Source organism: Prionailurus bengalensis, chromosome D4 (genome assembly GCF_016509475.1).
Source record: "Prionailurus bengalensis isolate Pbe53 chromosome D4, Fcat_Pben_1.1_paternal_pri, whole genome shotgun sequence".
NCBI classification, from domain to species: Eukaryota; Metazoa; Chordata; class Mammalia; order Carnivora; family Felidae; genus Prionailurus; species Prionailurus bengalensis.
This window is the reverse complement of record NC_057359.1, coordinates 45,661,764-45,681,049: the sequence shown is the minus strand read 5'-3', so window position 1 is coordinate 45,681,049 and position 19,286 is coordinate 45,661,764. Positions and strand designations below refer to the sequence as shown.

General features: G+C 44.1%; 3 protein-coding genes across 3 annotated transcripts; all 3 read left to right on the top strand.

Moving 5' to 3' along the window:
* The first annotated feature begins 2,216 nt into the window (after nt 1-2,216).
* LOC122474291 (interferon alpha-like) lies at nt 2,217-3,193 on the top strand. The gene has a single exon (XM_043565160.1). The coding sequence runs from the start codon at nt 2,263-2,265 to the stop codon at nt 3,001-3,003; it is 741 nt and encodes a 246-aa protein (XP_043421095.1). The 5' UTR covers nt 2,217-2,262; the 3' UTR covers nt 3,004-3,193.
* Nucleotides 3,194-11,407: 8,214 nt separating this feature from the next.
* LOC122474324 (interferon alpha-like) lies at nt 11,408-12,064 on the top strand. The gene has a single exon (XM_043565198.1). It carries the CDS (start codon nt 11,414-11,416, stop codon nt 11,993-11,995), a length of 582 nt encoding a protein of 193 aa, XP_043421133.1. The 5' UTR covers nt 11,408-11,413; the 3' UTR covers nt 11,996-12,064.
* A 5,201-nt stretch (nt 12,065-17,265) lies between these two features.
* LOC122474508 (interferon omega-1-like) lies at nt 17,266-17,856 on the top strand. The gene has a single exon (XM_043565405.1). It carries the CDS (start codon nt 17,266-17,268, stop codon nt 17,854-17,856), a length of 591 nt encoding a protein of 196 aa, XP_043421340.1.
* The last annotated feature ends 1,430 nt before the right edge of the window (nt 17,857-19,286 follow it).

The window sequence follows — 19,286 nt, the reverse complement described above, 5'->3', positions numbered from 1 at the left end:
CCAAAGCCTTGCTTTCTGACCGGAAGGGAAGCTCTGATTATTACCCACCCTGCCCTCCCCGAATTCTACATATCGAACTGAAACGGAGCCTACTCTCCCACAGAAATAGACGGAGATAGGAGCATGCAGCTAATGGTTCACGTTCTTTCTGAGTTGTCTCCAGAGAAGCTCAGGGTGAAGGCTCGATCATTGGCGCTTCGGACCACCAAGTCCGGGGATCAACGGTCAGGTGACTGTGAGCTCTGGGGTCCGGGAGAGTTGGAGTTTCGATGTGTTGTTCTGTGCAGGACGCCAGGCTGGTTAGTTTTCTGTGATGACCACGTTGAGGGGCGATTTGAGATGAGGCCACACCTGGGGGTTCTTCCTCGTGCTGGGCAAAGGCTGAAAATAGTGCTGTTTTGGCAGCCTGAGTCCCAGAGCCCTGTGTGCAGGAAAGCAAATAAAATCCCAGTGGCTTCAGCAATAATCTCAGTAGGCCACGTGGGTAGCAGGAGACTAGAGCAGAAATTTCAGCCATTGTCCCTACAATCTTGCACAGCACCTATGGCCCTGATGAAGCAAACTAGCATGGTCATTCACGAATGCCTTCTGGTAGGAGGAGAAAATCAGTGAGACGCCTGCAGTAAAAGTGACTTACTGAGCCAGTATTCAGGGCCCGGTGCTGAGGACAACAGAATGAATGTAACAGAGTCCGTGACTAGGAGCTGGTGTGTCCAAGATGGGTACACACCTTCCATTTAAAGAGTTGGTCTATGGAGGGCTTAGGCCGGGTAACTTCCTATGCAAAATCCAAAGAGTTAAGGATGGGAGCAAAGAGAAAGTTCTTCACATGATAATAATCAATATTTACAAACTTCTGAATTTAGGACAAACAACTTTCTTTTCTTTTCTTTTCTTTTCTTTTCTTTTCTTTTTTTTTAAGAATAGATCTGGTTTGGGACTTCTGAAAGTCCTCTGGGAAATTTGAAATTAAATGCAAATATAAAAGAAAATTCAAATTGAATATATATGTTTTTTAAGGTTATCTCTTTTGAGAGAGAGAGGGAGCACAAGCGGGGAGGAATAGAGAGACAGGGAGAAAGAGAGAGTCCCAAGCAGGCTCTGCACTGTCAGCGCAGAGCCCGACGAGGGGCTCAAACTCACAAAATGTGAGATCATGACCTGCGCTGAAACCAAGAGTCAGACGCTTAACCAACTGAGCCACCCAGGCGCCTGCGAATACGTTTTCTTACTTGCCTATTTTCTAGGCGATATCATTACCAACGGTGCAAAAATTAGCTCTTGGAGAGTGAACAAATCTTACGTATTATAATGGTTCGTTGCTCTTCAAATCAACCCTATTCAACCAAATCTTATTCCTTAGGATTTATAATCTCATCACCTTGTATCTTCTCGGTGTTTCTTGGGTATCTTATGTGAAGTATTGATGTTGAGTTCATGGACGTTATACAAAATGTATGCATGTTAAGAGCAATAAAACTTACATCCAGTAGATGGATCACCAGAGGACTCTCCCTCCATCATTTCCTAGATTTCAAAGCTGTGTTGTGAGAGGTGGGCTTCCCTTACCTAGAAGACGCCACGATGCTTACGTTGGAGCCTTAGCGTGAACTGGGCTCTAAAACTAAATGCGAGTAGTTTCTATTTGATCATTTAATTCTACTAAAGTTATTCAACTCATTTATAATTATGTCAATTGCTGAAAAGAAATCGATGTTGAGAATATCTTGATGAATATCTAGCTGCTAGTGAAATTAAAAATTGTTTTTTGATATGAAGCACAATTAAAAGTTAAGGCCTAAAAATACATGTTAAGACAATACTGTAATTTTTCAATTGTTTTTAGAAGTTCTTAAAAACGTTTTAAGTATATCATTACATGTATATTATTATTGTCTTTGTATAATTATTAATTTGAATATGTAACTTAATACATTACTATTTATACATGTAAATATGTTAACATTTGCTCTGCAAACTTAGCTATAGAGATAAATAAAATGGTAATAATTTTTAAATTTGCTTTTAGCTTAAAATTTTTATCAATTTTAACCCTGCCTTGGATCAAAAAGGAAGTTTGGCACTCTCTTTTTCTATGTATAAAGGATAGATAGAGAGAGAGTACATAAATATAGAGTATAACTGTGTCATTAAAATTTCATGAGGGTTCAATTAGCAAAAAAAATCTAAAAGGGGTCAGGGGAAAGGGGGCAATAATTAAATAAAACGGTTGAGAAGCACTGCTCTGAACCCATTTGGAGAATGCAAAATGAAAACCAGAAAACAAAAGTAGGAAGTAAGAGGAGATTCAGAAAATGGAAACTCATGTGTTCCCATTTAGGAGGTGCGCACAAGGGAAGATGTTCAGAGAACCTAGAGCCACGGGTCACAGAGTCGCCCACCCCAGCCAGGCCAACAGCATCTGCAAGATCCCCAATGGCGCTGCCCTCTTCCTTCTTGGTGGCCCTGGTGGCGCTGGGCTGCAACTCCGTCTGCTCCCTGGGCTGTGACCTGCCTCAGACCCACGGCCTGCTGAACAGGAGGGCCTTGACGCTCCTGGGACAAATGAGGAGACTCCCTGCCAGCTCCTGCCAGAAGGACAGAAACGACTTCGCCTTCCCCCAGGACGTGTTTGGTGGAGACCAGTCCCACAAGGCCCAAGCCCTCTCGGTGGCCCACGTGACGAACCAGAAGATCTTCCACTTCTTCTGCACAGGGGCCTCCTCGTCTGCTGCTTGGAACACCACCCTCCTGGAGGAATTCTGCACGGGACTTGATCGGCAGCTGACCAGCCTGGAAGCCTGTGTCGTGCAGGAGGTGGGGGAGGGAGAGGCTCCCCTCACGAACGAGGACTCCATCCTGAGGAACTACTTCCAAAGACTCTCCCTCTACCTGCAAGAGAAGAAATACAGCCCTTGTGCCTGGGAGATCGTCAGAGCAGAAATCATGAGATCCTTGTATTCGTCAACAGCCTTGCAGAAAAGATTAAGGAGCGAGAAATGAGACCTGTTCAACATGGAAATGATTCTCACTGACTAATCGTATCACACTATCCACGTGTTCTGCCATGTCAAAGACTCTCATTTCTCCATTCTGCTGTGACATGAATGGCATCAATTTGTCAATATTTTCAGGAATATTAACTACATCATGTCAACTCTACAAGCACTAGTCACTTTCCGATGACCTTGCTGATCTATTTATGTATCTATTTAACAATTTATTTATTTACTTAACCATTTACAAGATTTAAATTATATATGAATAATATTAAGTGTACTTTCCATTTGTGGTTAAGAGAAAAAATATATTCTTTATATTTATTCAATTTATTATTTTCTTTATTAAATATTTTCTATAGAAAAATTCTTGTCTTTCTTTATTATTTTTTCCTAACGTTTATTTATTTTTGAGACAGAGAGAGACAGAGCTGAAATGGGGGAGGGTCAGAGAGAGGGAGACACAGAATCTGAAACAGGCTCCAGGCTCTGAGCTGTCAGCACGGAGCCCGACGCGGGGCTCGAACTCATGGACCGCGAGATCGTGACCTGAGCCGAAGTTGGCCCCTCAACCGACTGAGCCACCCAGGCGCCCCTGTTTGTTATTAAAAAAGAAACAACTCTGATGAAAGAATGGATTGTGCAATTCACTTACTCATTAGTTATTCACGTTATACATTAAAAATAGACTTTCTCTAAGCCAGTCTGTATGCGGCTGTCAGGATAGGGGTGGACATAACAAATCCAGTTCTGCTTCTGCACCAGTGAGTTTTGTGGAGAAAGCAACCTAAAGACAATAATCACACTGAATTTATATCGGTTATATTAAACGGTATAATGAGGAGAAGGGGAAAAATGGAGTTCTCTCAGCAGGATCTGCAGGAAAGCATGCCAGGAAACAGAAACAAAAGCCGTAGATATCTCCTAGAATTGACTGGTGGACTTCCAAGTGCGAATATTCTTTGGAAAATGGACATTTGAGTCTGCAATTTACAAGCAACTCCATTAACTGAAAGCCTTAAAACCGAAGCGGTCACACGGGAAGAGGAGAGCATGAGCAAAGAACTTCAGATCGATTCCTCGAAACTTCAGATGGTAAAGGGAGAAAAGAGCCACAACAGAAACAGAGACAGAATGGCCATGAGGTAGTAGGGTAAGAGAGAATATCGCTAAAAGTCGATTTCAAGGACTGAAATGGCTTCAAAGAATTGCATCATTGTAAAATGTGGATGTAAAGTGCCCGCCGCACTGGGATGAAGGGGGCATTGAAGCTTTGGTGAGAGCTGGTTTGGAAGAACTCACAGAAACCATATTGGAGGGTGGGAGGGAATGAGTGAACAAGAGAAGAGAAGTTCAGGTATAAGGAGCAAATAGTTGTGAGAGATGTGCCTGCTGAAATGCAACAGGAGAATAGAATGGGAATTGGGAATTACGTAAAGTTTTTTTTTTTTTTTTTTCCTGCAGAGTTCTCCGTTTTGCGCTATGTGTGTCTCTGGATAGATGCATGGATTGGATGTATTGGCAAATCATGTTCATATGCTTAATGTTGTGTTTATTTTAAAGCATGGCACCTTTCATTCCTTACCATGATAATCTATTATCATTTTGATGCGTACTATGCGGAAGGTCAGGAAGCTGTTCTGTGGACGGAAACCATCCAGTATGTGGGGAAGCAGATGGAACTGACCTTAGCGAGGGCTGGATGGAGTTCGCAAGCAGGCACCACAGTGAGCAGGTGGAAGGTGGGAGCAGAAGCCAAGGGCTCCCGCTGGCTTCCCCTCACCTGGGAGCCACCCTAGTGTTTCCACGGCCGTCACGGTCAGATTTGCCTTTGATTTCCTGGTGCCTCGGTGCATCCCAATGCCGTGACAGCTTTCTAGGAAAGCTGAGTGGAGAAAGAAGAAGATGCTGTATCAAAACTGATGGGAAATAATGGTAGGGGCCCTTCCCGTTTGCATTCATGTTTCCCTCTTTTGGTACTGACCTCAAGATGAAGTAGAAAGGAATTCAGAAGAGAAGTCCACCCGTGCCTATAAAATTACTAAATTAAAAGGAACATATACAATTTTAAAAACTCCAAGCTAGTAAAGAAAGGGGTTAGTTTCTCTAGTATGTGGCCTCCCTGCCCCACATCTTCGCTGTGAGATGGATCACGATGAACCAAATAGCTCAGGAGAAAAGAACTGACTCACTAACCCAGGAAGCCTTATTCGTTACTTCAGCGCAAGCAGCAGGAAAATCAACACTGAGTCCCCTGCGGCCTCAGAAACTGAGAGCGTGAGAAGGACTCCACAGGTTAATAGACTGAACTCCACATAGAAATCAATATTTAGCAAAATAAAATTCCTGTTGCTATTTAAGGTTACAAAAAAAAAAAAAAAAAGGATAGTTTACCCACACCAGTGCCCCCTACACACATGAAGTGCATAACGTTTGTGTCCTCTGGAAGCTATGGAAAAATCTGACTCTTGAGCACCTGACAGAAAGAGAAGGAATTGGTTACAGAAACAAGCTTGGGTCGCAGACAGTTGATTGTTTGGGGGACAAAAGCAGCCACCCTCCAATAACATTTTGCTCAAAGCTGGAAGTATGATGAGCTGACTCCTGGCGGCCAGTTACAGAGAAAGAGAGAGTGAGCGAGGGGAGCCAGGTGCCAGACACAGGGCTATGGGCACGCTGACCCAAAGGGACCAGGCATCTTGACTGATGCGCAAAAAATAAAAATCACAACAGAGCTCAGGCTCGGAGGTCAAAGTATGTCCCGAGCAAGGAGGACAACACCTACCTACTTTTGATCGTAACACAAAAGATTTCCGTCATTTGAAAGCTTTGGATCCCTTTACGCTGAAACATTTGAAGTACTGCGGCAAATTAAACTTCACGGAAATAGTGAAATGAGTAATTCATAGGGTTAATGTTTTCTAATCTAATCTACTCTAATCTAAGGCTTACATAAAGAAAGAAAAAAAACTTAAGAAGAATAAAACGTATACAGGAGCATTCAGAAAATGAAAACGGTTTTGTATTAAAAGACATGCAGAGAAAGAACTTGAGAGGAACTAGGGTCCAAGACGCCCCCCTTGCTCGTCACCCAGGCCACCAGACCCCTCAGGTGCTCAGCGCGCACCCCCTCTGCGGGCCTCCTGCTGGATCCCCGTGGCCGCATCTCCTTTCTGGGCTCTGACCTGCCTCCTGGCCACGGGCAGCTTCACAGGAAGACCTACTGCTTCTGACACAGATCAGGAGGACATCCCAGTTCTCCTGACTGAGGGGCATCTCCCCCGGGGAGAGGGTGGGTGGCTGCCAGTTGCAGGAGGCCCAGGCCACCTCTGTCCCCAGGAGCTGCTCCGGCAGACCTTCAAAGTTCCTCACAAAGTGCCATCTGCTGCCTGGAACCCGATCCTGCTGGACAAGCTGCCCGGGGTTCCAGGGACAGCCGGAACCCGGGACACCTGCCTCAAATGCACACACCCGGACACTCCTGCAAGAACCTTTCACTAGAGGACAAAAGTTCCATCTGGGACTTCATCTCAGTCTCAGGAGAAGCAATGGAGTGATTGTGCCTCTAGAAAGATGCCTGAGTGCAAATCACGTGATCGTTGTCTGCATATTCAAACTCATAACAATTAGTAAGGAGGAAGGAAGGAGACCCCAAAATCATTCTCTTTAATACATGAAGTCACATTCCCAGGTATTTAGTCATTTCACTGACTTTATTTCTGCTTTCGTCTTAGAATGTATCGAGTTAAATTGTTCAAAAGTGTGCTCCAATGTTCTTCTTCAATGATTATCTCTCGGGGCTCTTTCCTTGGGAGACACTTACCTCTAACGATGTGACATACGTATTCATGTATTGGCGGACGTTCTGGTACCCACCCAACATGTAATCAGCTGAGCTGGTTGTCAGCCTTGACCTTCCATCAACTATAACACTAGTGCCAAACAAACTGAAAAGCAACAACTCTTCCTAGATCCAGACAGAGACCCTGGATGACTGGGAGCAGAAATGCAAGAGTTTAAAGCACAGCTGAAGCTTGTATTGGTAGAAACACTGAAGCTGAAATGCAAGAATTACTGGCAGGTCTATATGGACGAGCTTGAGATCGAAAAACTGCAAGATATCCTGTCTTTGGGGGCCACACGCTTTCGTGAGTGTTACCTTCGGGAGAAACCTTCACCAGGTTCTCACTGTGAACATGAGAAAACAAACTCCTGGTGCTTCCAGCAGAGGAAAGGAAAGAGAAATCACTGGCTGGGAATCCTCTCAGTCTTCTGTTCCCCTCAACAAAGGCCTGCTCTCCAGGGAAATGATTTTCCTAGAGCCTCCCCCCGCCCCCACCGGGGGAAGGGAAGTCCAGCCCTCTCTCCTCTTCCACTCGGGGGACAGGAAAGACACAACTGCACGCCCCTCTAACTTTCCTGTGTCCCTTAGCGGGGTGGTCACGTTAGAACATTTAGAAGCGCTTAGCGGAGTATTTTCCACTGAATGAAGGCTTACCATCATGTTCTTATTTATTCATAGAGGTCTATAAGAGCATAAGTAACTTCTCCTAGCCCTCTCTCTGTAACTGACTGCAAAATGCTGAGAGTCTAAAAAAACAGAATTGGGAACAAGTGGCTCATCAATGTAATTATATACGTACTAATATACTATGTACACATAGATACTATGTATATACACGTGCACTATGTATTCTGACACTAGCACGTTCCCCTTTCCTCCCGCTTCCCCAGATCTCATTCTTCACGTGCATCTCACAGTGTTTCCTTCTGCCCCAGTGTAGAAACCCCCAGCGAGCTCTGCTCTTCTCAGTCTCTCCTCCTGAACCTGCCCTGCCCATTCACACAGCTGCTTCCTTTTCTGCTGTGGTTTCCGGCCAAGTACAAAAGTCACTAACTGAAATCAAGAGTTGTGTGAAAGTTCTAGGTTTTTGGAAACTCTCATAGGAGAGTTCTTGTTCTCTTCTTTTTCTTCTCGTGACCTTTTTTGGCCATGAGGGAATGTTCCTCCTGCAATGATGTAACAAGCTGTAGGGAAAAAGGAAAGAGAAAGCAGGATCATTTTAGTCAGGGGTCTGTTAAAATATTTACAAAGGAAGAGTGCCACCTACTGGCCAAGATGGACAAAGACAATGACCGGATCTGGAGACCTGGCTTGTGGTCTACAGAAGTCTGTTCCCAGGCAGGAGTCTTTTCTACAGAGAAAAATGACTCTTTCCTGGAAAGAACTGACTCCAATAACATAATAAGCCAATTTCCTTACCTTGGATATAGTTTTGAAAAAACACAAGTGTTCTTTTTTTTTTTTTTTTTTTGAGAGAGAGAGTGAGCACATAAGGGAGGGGCAGAGAGAGACTGGGGACAGAGGATCTGAAGCAGGCTCTGTGCTGACAGCAGAGAGTCTGATGTGGGGCTTGAACTCATGAATCATGAGATCATGACCTGAGTGAAGTCGATGATCAACCAACGGAGCCCCCAAGAGCCCTTAGCTTCACAGCAAAATTGAGTGCAAGATATCGAGGCTTCACATACTCCCCGGTTCTGTATATGAATAGTCTCCCCCATTATCAGCATTGCCACACCAGGTGGAATAGTTGTTACAATTGCTTCCAAGGGTATAACAGTAAGTTCCTAGGGTTGTGAACCAGCCTGAAATATTGCAGTGGTCTGTGGCACTCCAAAGCTCAACATTGGGCCAGTCTAACAAAACATTATTCCTTAATATTTATTTTCTCTCATTGGATTTTCTTGGGTATCATACAAGAAGCACGGACATTGAATTTGTGGAATATACACAAAACATCTGCAAGATCAGTGTGACAAACCTGGGGCTAACCCGTCTCTGTGATTGGAAGAGTTTCTCTCCATTGTTTCTTGGATCTCAAAGTCATTCTGGGAGAGGTGGCTTTTGCTCACTTGTGAGCTGCTATTGGCCGTCTTGTGCATGTTGCTTTTGTCTGAGCCTCGATGTGATATGGGCTTTGGGAATTAAATACAAATATATTATATTTTATGATTTAATTCTACAAAACTCATTCAACACATCAGCAATTATCTAGTGAGAAACAGAAAAAATATTGTGACAATATCTTCAAGAGTATCTAGCAGCAGGCTAAGTTAAAAATTATTTTGTCAGGGCGCCTGGGTGGCTCAGTCGGTTAAGCGTCTGACTCTTCATCTCGGCTTAGGTCATGATCTCACGGTTTATGAGTTTGAGTCCCGTGTCGGGCTCTGTGCTGATGGCGTGGAGCCTGCTTTGGATTCTGTCTCTCCTTCTCTCTGTCCCTCTTCTGCTTGTGCTCTCTCCCAAATAAATAAATAAACTGAAAAAAATTATTTTGTCATGAGGCAACATTAAAATTCAGTACACTGAAAATAAATCAGGGAATAATTTAAGTGAATAATTAAAATTTTTTGTTGCTTTTAGCAATTTGGAATTATTTTAAATATTTAAGTACATTGAAATAGTTATGTCTTTATAGAAATTTTAATTTATGTACTTTATATAAAATTTATATAAGTAAATAAGTTATGAGTCACAAATTAAATTTAGGTCTGGAATAGAATAGAGACTCCAGAATTGGACCCACAAATGTATGGCCAGCTAATCTTTGACAAAGCAAGAAAGAATATCCAATGGAAAAAAGACAGTCTCTTTAACAAATGGTGCTGGGAGAACTGGACAGCAACATGCAGAAGGTTGAAACTAGACCACTTTCTCACACCATTCACAAAAATAAACTCAAAATGGATAAAGGACCTGAATGTGAGACAGGAAACTATCAAAACCCTAGAGGAGAAAGCAGGGAAAAAACCCCTCTGACCTCAGCCACAGCAACTTCTTACTTGACACGTCCCCAAAGGCAAGAGAATTAAAAGCAAAAAATGAACTATTGGGACCTCATGAAGAGAAAAACCTTCAGCACTGCAAAGGAAACAATCACCAAAACTAAAAGGCAACCAAGGAATGGGAAAAGATTTTTGCAAATGACATATCAGACAAAGGGCTAGTATCCAAGATCTATAACGAACTCACCAAACTCCACACCCAAAAAATAAATAATCCAGTGAAGAAATGGGCAGAAACATGAATAGACACTTCTCTAAGGAAGACATCCTGATGACCAACAGGCACATGAAAAGATGCTCAGCGTCGCTCCTCATCAGGGAAATACAAATCAAAACCACACTGAGATATCACCTCATGCCAGCAGAGTGGCTAAAATGAACAAACCAGGAGCCTATAGATGCTGGCGAGGATGTGGAGAAACGGGAACCCTCTTACACTGTTGGTGGGAATGCAAACTGGTGCAGCCACTCTGGAAAACAGTGTGGAGGTTCCTCAAAAAATTAAAAATAGATCTACCCTATGACCCAGCAATAGCACTGCCAGGAATTTACCCAAGGGATACAGGAGTACTGATGCATAGGGGCACTTGTACCCCAATGTTTATAGCAGCACTTTCAACAATAGCCAGATTATGGAAAGAGCCTAAATGTCCATCAACTGATGAATGGATAAAGTTTTGGTTTATATACACAATGGAATACTACTTGGCAATGAGAAAGAATGAAATCTGGCCATTTGTAGCAACGTGGATGGAACTGGAGAGTGTTATGCTAGGTGAAATAAGTCATACAGAGATAGACAGATATCATGTGTTTTCACTCTTATGTGGATCATGAGAAACTTAACAGAAGACCATGGGGGAGGGGAAGGGGGAAAAAAAAGTGAGGGAGGGAGGGAGGCAAACCATAAGAGACTCTTAAAAACTGAGAATAAACAGTGGCTTGATCGGGGGGTGGCAGGGAGGGAAGAGTGGGTGATGGGTATCGAGGAGGGCACCAATTGGGATGAGCACTGGGTGTTGTATGGAAACCAATTTGACAATAAATTTCATATTAAAAATATAAATAACTAAATACGCAAACATTAAAAAAATCAAATTTAGGGCCATACTTAAGCATCAATGGCTTTAAATTTTAACTTTAAAAAATTTTTAGTAATTCTTAACCCTGCATTGGATAAATAGAGTAAACTTTATATTTCCTTTTTTATGATTTTTTATGTATAAAGTACAGCTACATATACAGTACATAATTACACATAATGTGTATCTGTGTTATTAAATTTTCTCGGAAGGTTCAATTAGATAAATATGTACAAAAACTCTGGAGGCAAGAGGTAATGATGAAAAAAAAATGGTTGTGGAACCCATGCTCTAAACCCAAGTAGAAGGTGCATAAAGGAAAGCAAAAACAGAAGTAGAAAGTAAGGACAACGTTCAGAAAGTGAAAACTGCTATGTTCCCTACTTAAGCCACACGCACAAGGGAAGATGTTCAGAGAACCTAGAGCCACGGGTCACAGAGTCGCCCACCCCAGCCCGGCCAACAGCATCTGCAAGATCCCCAATGGCGCTGCCCTCTTCCTTCTTGGTGGCCCTGGTGGCGCTGGGCTGCAACTCCATCTGCTCTCTGGGCTGTGACCTGCCTCAGACCCACGGCCTGCTGAACAGGAGGGCCTTGACGCTCCTGGGACAAATGAGGAGACTCCCTGCCAGCTCCTGCCAGAAGGACAGAAACGACTTCGCCTTCCCCCAGGACGTGTTTGGTGGAGACCAGTCCCACAAGGCCCAAGCCCTCTCGGTGGCCCACGTGACGAACCAGAAGATCTTCCACTTCTTCTGCACAGAGGCGTCCTCGTCTGCTGCTTGGAACACCACCCTCCTGGAGGAATTCTGCACGGGACTTGATCGGCAGCTGACCCGCCTGGAAGCCTGTGTCGTGCAGGAGGTGGGGGAGGGAGAGGCTCCCCTCACGAACGAGGACGTTCATCCCGAGGACTCCATCCTGAGGAACTACTTCCAAAGACTCTCCCTCTACCTGCAAGAGAAGAAATACAGCCCTTGTGCCTGGGAGATCGTCAGAGCAGAAATCATGAGATCCTTGTATTCGTCAACAGCCTTGCAGAAAAGATTAAGGAGCGAGAAATGAGACCTGTTCAACATGGAAATGATTCTCACTGACTAATCGTACCACACTTTCCACCTGTTCTGCCATGTCAAGGACTCATTTCTGCTGTAGTCGTGACATGAAACGAAATAACTTGTCAAATGTTTTAGGAGTAATAAGGGACATCATGTCACCTCTACGAGCACAAGCCACTTACCGATGACAGTGCTGATATCCTTTTATCTATTTAAGTATTTATTTATTTATTTATTTAAATATTTATGAGATTTAAATTTTTTCAAGTAATCTGATGTGTACCCTTATGTTTTGGTAATATAATAAAATATATTCTTTATATTTAAGCAGTGTATTATTTTTTTATTTCACGTTTACTGTAGGAAGTGTTTATAAAGAGTAACATCTGGTCTAATGGTGCAACTTGATGGAAAACCGGATGTGAGGATTCATTTACCCATCAGATTCTATTAAAATCAGAGGTAACAACTGTCTTCCTCTAAGACAAGTGGTTCGTTGATCTTACGACATGGGATATAACAAATACAGTTCCTTTGATTTTTGTAGGGATAGAAACCTAAAAGCCATCATCATCCTTAATATTATAATGAAGCAGGGAGAGAAGTGAATTCTCTCAACTGATGGCAGAATGAAGAATGTCAGGAAATAAAAATAAAAGCTGTCAGTCTCCTCTACATTGACTGATACACATGGAAGTGCCAATGCCCATTGTCAGTGGATAGGCGAGCTTAGATTTTCTAAAAAATGCCGTAGAACAGGTCCATACATGGCAACAGGAAGCCAGAAACAGAGGCGGTCATGGGGCACGACCGTGTAGTGTGACCGAAAGAGTTACACTTGATTCTAAGGCACAGCAGGGGAGAGAAGAACCACGAAGGATAACAGGTATACTGACCATTCAGTAGAAGGATAACAAGAGAGGATGCTGAGTGTATTTAAGGAAATACACGTGCTTAGAAGAATGTCAGCGGATTCATGGAAGATGTGGGTCTAACTGCCTGCTACGACAGAAAAATGGATACCATCGTGAACTTCATGAGAGTTCGTTTGATGGAATTACTAAGCAGGAAACCACACTGGAATTCCTGAAAGCCTCAATAAGAGAAGTTAGCGCCTCTGAAGTGAAAAAGAATACAGCGTGCGATCTGGAAAATAACGTGGGGCAGTTTTTCTGTGCATCGTTCTGCCTTTTATGCCATAGATCTATTTCTCAGTGATTTCATGGAATTGATGTGCTGGCAAATCATACTAATGTGTCTAGTATTATATTTATTTTGAATCACAGCTCATTTAGTTAGTTACAATTTTTATCCTGTCTTGATTATTATTACTTTGTACATCAGCAAGCTGCTCATCTTTAAGAACCGACTGGGCGGGAATAGATAATTAATTCAGTCCTTCACCAAAATATCTATTACCACTGAGAAAACAATACTCCCTAGAATTACTGGTTTTATTAATTAAGTTACTTCACTGATCGTTAGGACACTGGCTTGCTGCGGCAGCCTTATAGCACGTTTCAGTTTCTAGGGGAGTTTGATACGATAAGAATTCTTTCACGTTACTCACTGGTAATTTGTGCTAATTTTTTGAATATCACCATCTTTGGTGGGTCCCCAAATAACACAATTATTACATAAATACTGACAGTCTTTTGGGGCACCTGGGTGCTCAATTAAGTGTCCAACTTTTGTTTTCAGCTGAAGTCATGAACTCAAGGCTCCTTAGATGGGCCAGGTGTCGGGCGCCAGGCTGACAGCAGAGAGCCTGCTTGAGATTCTCTCTCTTCTCTCTGCCCCTCCCCCACCCGTGCTCATATTCTCTCTCTCTCAAAATAAATAAGTAAACTTAAAAAAAAAAAGACCAGCAGACTTCCTTCACATGAGAGTGCGAAGCTGGGTTAGGCATCGTCTTCATATTTAAGGCAACAAAAAATTGTTTAAAATCAGCTGTAACCACAACATGAATAATGGAAATCCATAGAGCAAATGTGAGCTGTGTATAATTCAGGAACAGAAACAGAGCTAAGAATTATAACAGAATATTGTGAATACTAACTAAAGTCATGCACTTGAATGGCACCAAGCAACGCATCTTCTGTAGAGTAACGACCAAAAGTATGGTTCATATTTTCTTATTTTTCTTCAGACGGCTATATGTGAGAATAGTGTTTGTCTCTTTCAACAAAATTCTTAGCAACTGTGTGTCCCACCTTTCACTAACTGACCTTCAAAGGAGGCAGCATAAGAAAACAGCATTTTGTGGTGAATTCTGGAGAAGGCTGACTGATTCACTCCTTATTTCAAACAAGTGTCTTATTTATATTCAATTAGGAAATAGTGGCTTGTATTAATATCTGAGAGTTGAGAATAAGTACCTAGATGGATGTACAGGGGCACCTGGGTGGCTCAGTCAATTGAGCATCTGACTTTGGCTCTGGTCATGATCTCGCAGTTCGTGAGTTCGAGCCCCACATCCAGCTCTGTGCTGACAGCTCAGAGCCTGGAGCCTGCTTTGGATTCTCTGGAGCTTGTTTCAGATTCTGTGTCTCCCTCTCTCTCTGGCCCTTCCCTACTCATGCTCTGTCTCTCTCTCAGAAATTTAAAAAAAAAATTAAAAAAAAAACTTAGATGGAAGTACAGAAAAACATGATGTTTCTTTACTATTGTGGCACCTGCACCTCTCCCCTCAGCATTCCAGGACACATTCCCCTGTCCTAATAGTTCCTAGTTTCCTCCCTGTCCCAGAAGGAAGTCCCCACACACCCTGTCACTCACTCCCTTCAACTGTCAGCCTCTTCACACAGCAACTTTCTGGTCTGTTGTGGTCTAAGCTTAAACGTTTCCCTGAAGAGCAGCATGTCACAAGTAGAAACTAAAACTCAGATGAAATCCCTAAGTTTTGCAGAAACATCTTCAAGAAAGGCTTTTTATTTACTACCGTCAAATGTGATGTAATAGCACTTGTGGCGAAAAAGACAGAAAGGAGGATCCGGTTGAAGGGTGGGCTAACGAAGCTCCTCTCAGAGAAGACCACCCCCTGGTGGCCACGTGCGGCAAGGGCAGCGACCAAGACTGGAGGGCTGGCTTGGGATCCCTGCAGAAATCCCGCCACTTCTTGAGGATGTCCCCTCAAGCTGCAGAAAGCTACCAGCTGGCAACAACAGATTCAAACGCTGTCTATGACAAGGACTGAGTATTGCCCTGAAACTCTCTATAGCCATATTCGGTTTCAATCCCAGAGGTATTAAGTGTTAAATACTCGAAAGTGTTGGAGAACCGAGTCTCAGGGTGGGAGGCACGGGCGGGCGAAGGGAGTGATCACCATCCGCCAGCTCTCTCCTTTGAGCCTCAGGCCAAAGCAGCTATTTTCCTGATTTGGGGGAATTCAGTGTGGCCTTCACTCTTCCCTCTGCCAGAGCTCCGGGCCCCCAGTTTGCTGCACCGATTGTGTTAACCAGCCCTTTGCTTTTTTGCCAGCAGACAAGTCACTTCCCTTTTTTCATTTTCATGACATTCAGACCTATATTTTCTTTTGCCCAACACAATTGTTGTGTTTTGCTTTCTAGGAGAGTTGAAATGAGAAACAAAAAACCAAAAACCTGATATCTTGGAAATAGAGAGAAAAATGGTGCAGCCCCTCATTCTCTTACTTGCCTTTGTATTAACCTGCGGATGATATAAAACATGATGCAGGAAGAGCAAGACAGACTATGTCCAGTAAACCACTGCGTAAAAACGAAGTCATTAAAATTCTTTTTGTTGTTGTTTTTTAAATTTAAAATGAAATAACACGAGTAAGTAAAGGAGAGAAGGCTGTTTCTCCCCGACATAATAGCCGGGGCCTCACCGCCTGCATTCTGACCCTCAGACAGATGAACAGACTAAGAAGCCAAAGAGAAATACCCAGACTGAATGGACAACGGAAAGTCGCTAGTTTCTGTGCTGGAAGCTTCCACTGAGAGGCATCATCAATGAGTCCCCCGAGCCCAGCTCAGAAATGTTGAGTCTAACTAGTGCTCAATAGTTGAAGTAAAAGATTGAACAATTCAAGCTGTGGTGGCAAAATGACAAGTATTTGCTTACTGAAGGTGAAATGATTACAGTTGGGCTATTCCCCTACTTTTGTCTCAAAAGTTGAGACAAATTTTGCCCTAAGCATCTGAGGGCTGTTGACACTTTGATACCTGCTCAGGGGAGGAGGAGGTCAGCGCTGAGAGCTAGGGTCCCTCACAAAAACACTCCAGGGACAAGGGCAAGGATCTAGGGGTAATAGCTGTTTTGCTAACAAAGAAACCAGCCCCTCCACAGCAGAGGAATTCTAATGTCCTCAGGACAAGGTGAGCCTGCCCTCAGGGAGTGAGTCCAGGAGAGGCTGGGCTGAGGACACTCAGTCACTCCAGAGGAACATGTTAGTAGAGGTGATAACAACCTTGCGCGTGAGGGGTTGCTGAGAAAATAAAATGATCTGGGATTAGAATCTTCACAGCTACATGTCCCAGACCAGAACCGGGCTTCCTGCTGGGGACACTGGCACAGCCTGAGGAGCACTGTAGACGGGTTACAAAATGGCAGAAGGATAGTGTCTGTATTATTAGTCTTGACCCTGAGGCTCCAGTGAAGCATAACTGCATGGACGTGCATCAATTATTTCTAGAATGAAGAGATACATCCAAGAAACTCATTCACTTATCACCACAAGCCTCTAATGTGAGTACAACAGTAATTAAAACCCAGTCCTGGTTCTAAAGAGCTTATTTACCATACATCGTCTGGTCAGAACCTAGCAAGATACAAAAACCCATAGGATTGAAGGATCCTGTCTCTGTATGAAGTAAAGAGGGTAAAAACCTAGTCCACGATCAAGGCCAAAGCTTCTTTCTAACACAAAGAGCGATGTTCATATATGAAAACATATATGCGAGCAGGTGTGTGTATGAGTACCTACATGCCTACATCACTCCAGTCTTTAGGACAAAGACGTTTCTCGTTTGGTTGATAAGTGTCCATTGGGATGGACGTATCAGAAGTTTATTGGGAAATAAAGCTTCCATTGCCAACGTAGTATTTTAGATGGATGACATCTTCTTACACAATAAGGAGAATGCATAAATGAAAACAAAAAAAGGAAGTAGAAGTGGGGAGGATGTTCAGAAAATGAAATTGTCCGCGTTCCCTATTTAAGAGCCATGCTTCGAGTTGGTCCTCAGAGAACCTGGGCCCCGAGGTCCCCCAGCCGCCCAGCTCAGCCCTGCCAGCAGCCCCCTCGGCTTCCCCATGGCTCTCCTGCGCCCTCTGCTGACCGCCCTGGCGCTGCTCGCCTGCCGCCCTGGAGGCTCTCTGGGCTGTGCCCTGCCTGGGAGCCACGCGCAGGTTAGCAGGGACAACTTGGTGCTCCTGGGCCAGATGCGGAGACTGTCCCCTTTCTTGTGCCTGCGGGCCAGAAAAGACTTCCGCTTCCCCCGGGAGATGCTGGAGGGCGGCCAGCTCCGGGAGGCCCAGGCCGCCGCCGCCGTCCTGCGGGAGCTGCTCCAGCAGACCTTCAACCTGTTGCACACGGAGCGCTCCTCGGCGGCCTGGAGCCCCGCGCCGCTGCACGGACTCCGCTCTGGCCTCCACCGGCAGCTGGAAGCCCTGGACGCCTGCTTGCTGCAGGCCACGGGCGAGGGAGAGCGCGCCCCGGGGATGCACGGCCCTGCCCTGGCCATCAAGAGGTACTTCCAGGACATCCGCGTCTACCTGGAGGACGAGGGATACAGTGACTGCGCCTGGGAAATTGTCAGGCTGGAAATCATGAGAGCCTTGTCCTCCTCGGCGACCTTGCAAGACAGCTTGGCCATCAAGGCTGGAGACCTGGGGTCACCTTGAAGTGATTCTCAATGATTCACGTGCCACATCACCCTGCACTATGTCTGCTCACCTCAAGAGACTGTCACTTCAGCCTTCATCACAAAATTTATTGACTTTAATTCCACAAATATTTTGTGAGTAGTATTAAGCAAGAATATGTAAAAAAAAAAAAAAATCCGGCTTCAGGATCATCAGTCCTTAAGAGATGATTGCCCTGATGTTATTTATTTATTGTTTATTTATTTATTTATTTATTCATTCATTCATTCTTTTGACTAATTTATATTTATGTTTCCATATAAAGGTTTTTGTCTTTACATTGTGTTAAAACTTATAAAACGTACTCACCTTTTCATTTTATTAAATATGCATTTTGTCTTAATAAATTCTTATCAAAGACAACTTGTTGAGTCTCTTTCTTCTTAAAACCTAAGTCCAGGGTGCCCGGGTGATTCAGTCAGTTGGGTGCCCAACTTTCACTTGGGTCCTGATCTCACAGTTCATGAGTTTGAGCCCAGAGTCGGGTTACTGATAAAGGCCCTACTCACTTTTCCACCATCCCCCGCTTGATGAGAGAGCCTCCCTCTCCCTCATCCCAAGCCTCACCATGGTGCCCTTCCCCTGGGTGCAAAACCTCTGTGACCCCAAACAGAGGGACAGTTCCAGAAGGCTTAGCTTTGGACAGATTTCCTTGACGCACTGCAGAGAAGGCTCTAGTAAGATGCTTATACTTTATCAGTGACCTCTCCTCTCTCCTGACAGTGTTTTCCTTTCCACGTAAAAAAAAGTGAGCATCAGATGTGCCTCATTTTCATCTTCTTCATCCCAGCCCTACAACCACCTGTAGGTATTATCTTGCTTCTGTCATTCTGTTCATACCCAAACTATTTGAAGTTCTCTGCGGTGTCTGTTCCCACTTCGCGGTCAGGTCGTCCTGCCCTCACTGTAACGTGGCTTCAGCCTCCCTGTTCTCCTGAAACTGCTCGGCCCAGGTTGACACTAAACCACATCTTACTGAGGTCAGAGATTGCTGTCAGTCAGCCCTGGCTGCCATTTCCAAACATCTGAGCCCTTTGGTCACGCCTCCACTTTCAAGTCTGACCTCCATGTGGCTTCTGTGTCTCTACTGTCTTCTGCTTTTCTGCTCCTGCTCCGCTCTTTCCTCTGTTGACTATTTTCTCTCATCTTGGGGCAATCTGGGTGTTCCTCAAAATCCATGCTGGGTGCCACACTCCTTCCTCTCTGCACATACAGACTCAACCTCCCAAATAGTTCCGAGTGTCATCTCTGAGATATGACTTCCAGGTGCGTGTCTTTGCCCAGAATCGTATCACCAGCATTAGTCATCATCTCCAAACTCTTATTTCTATCTGCGCTCCTACAATATCTCCACTGATCATGTTCAGAATTGACCATATCATGCATTTATTTGGCGAACTCCTACAGAT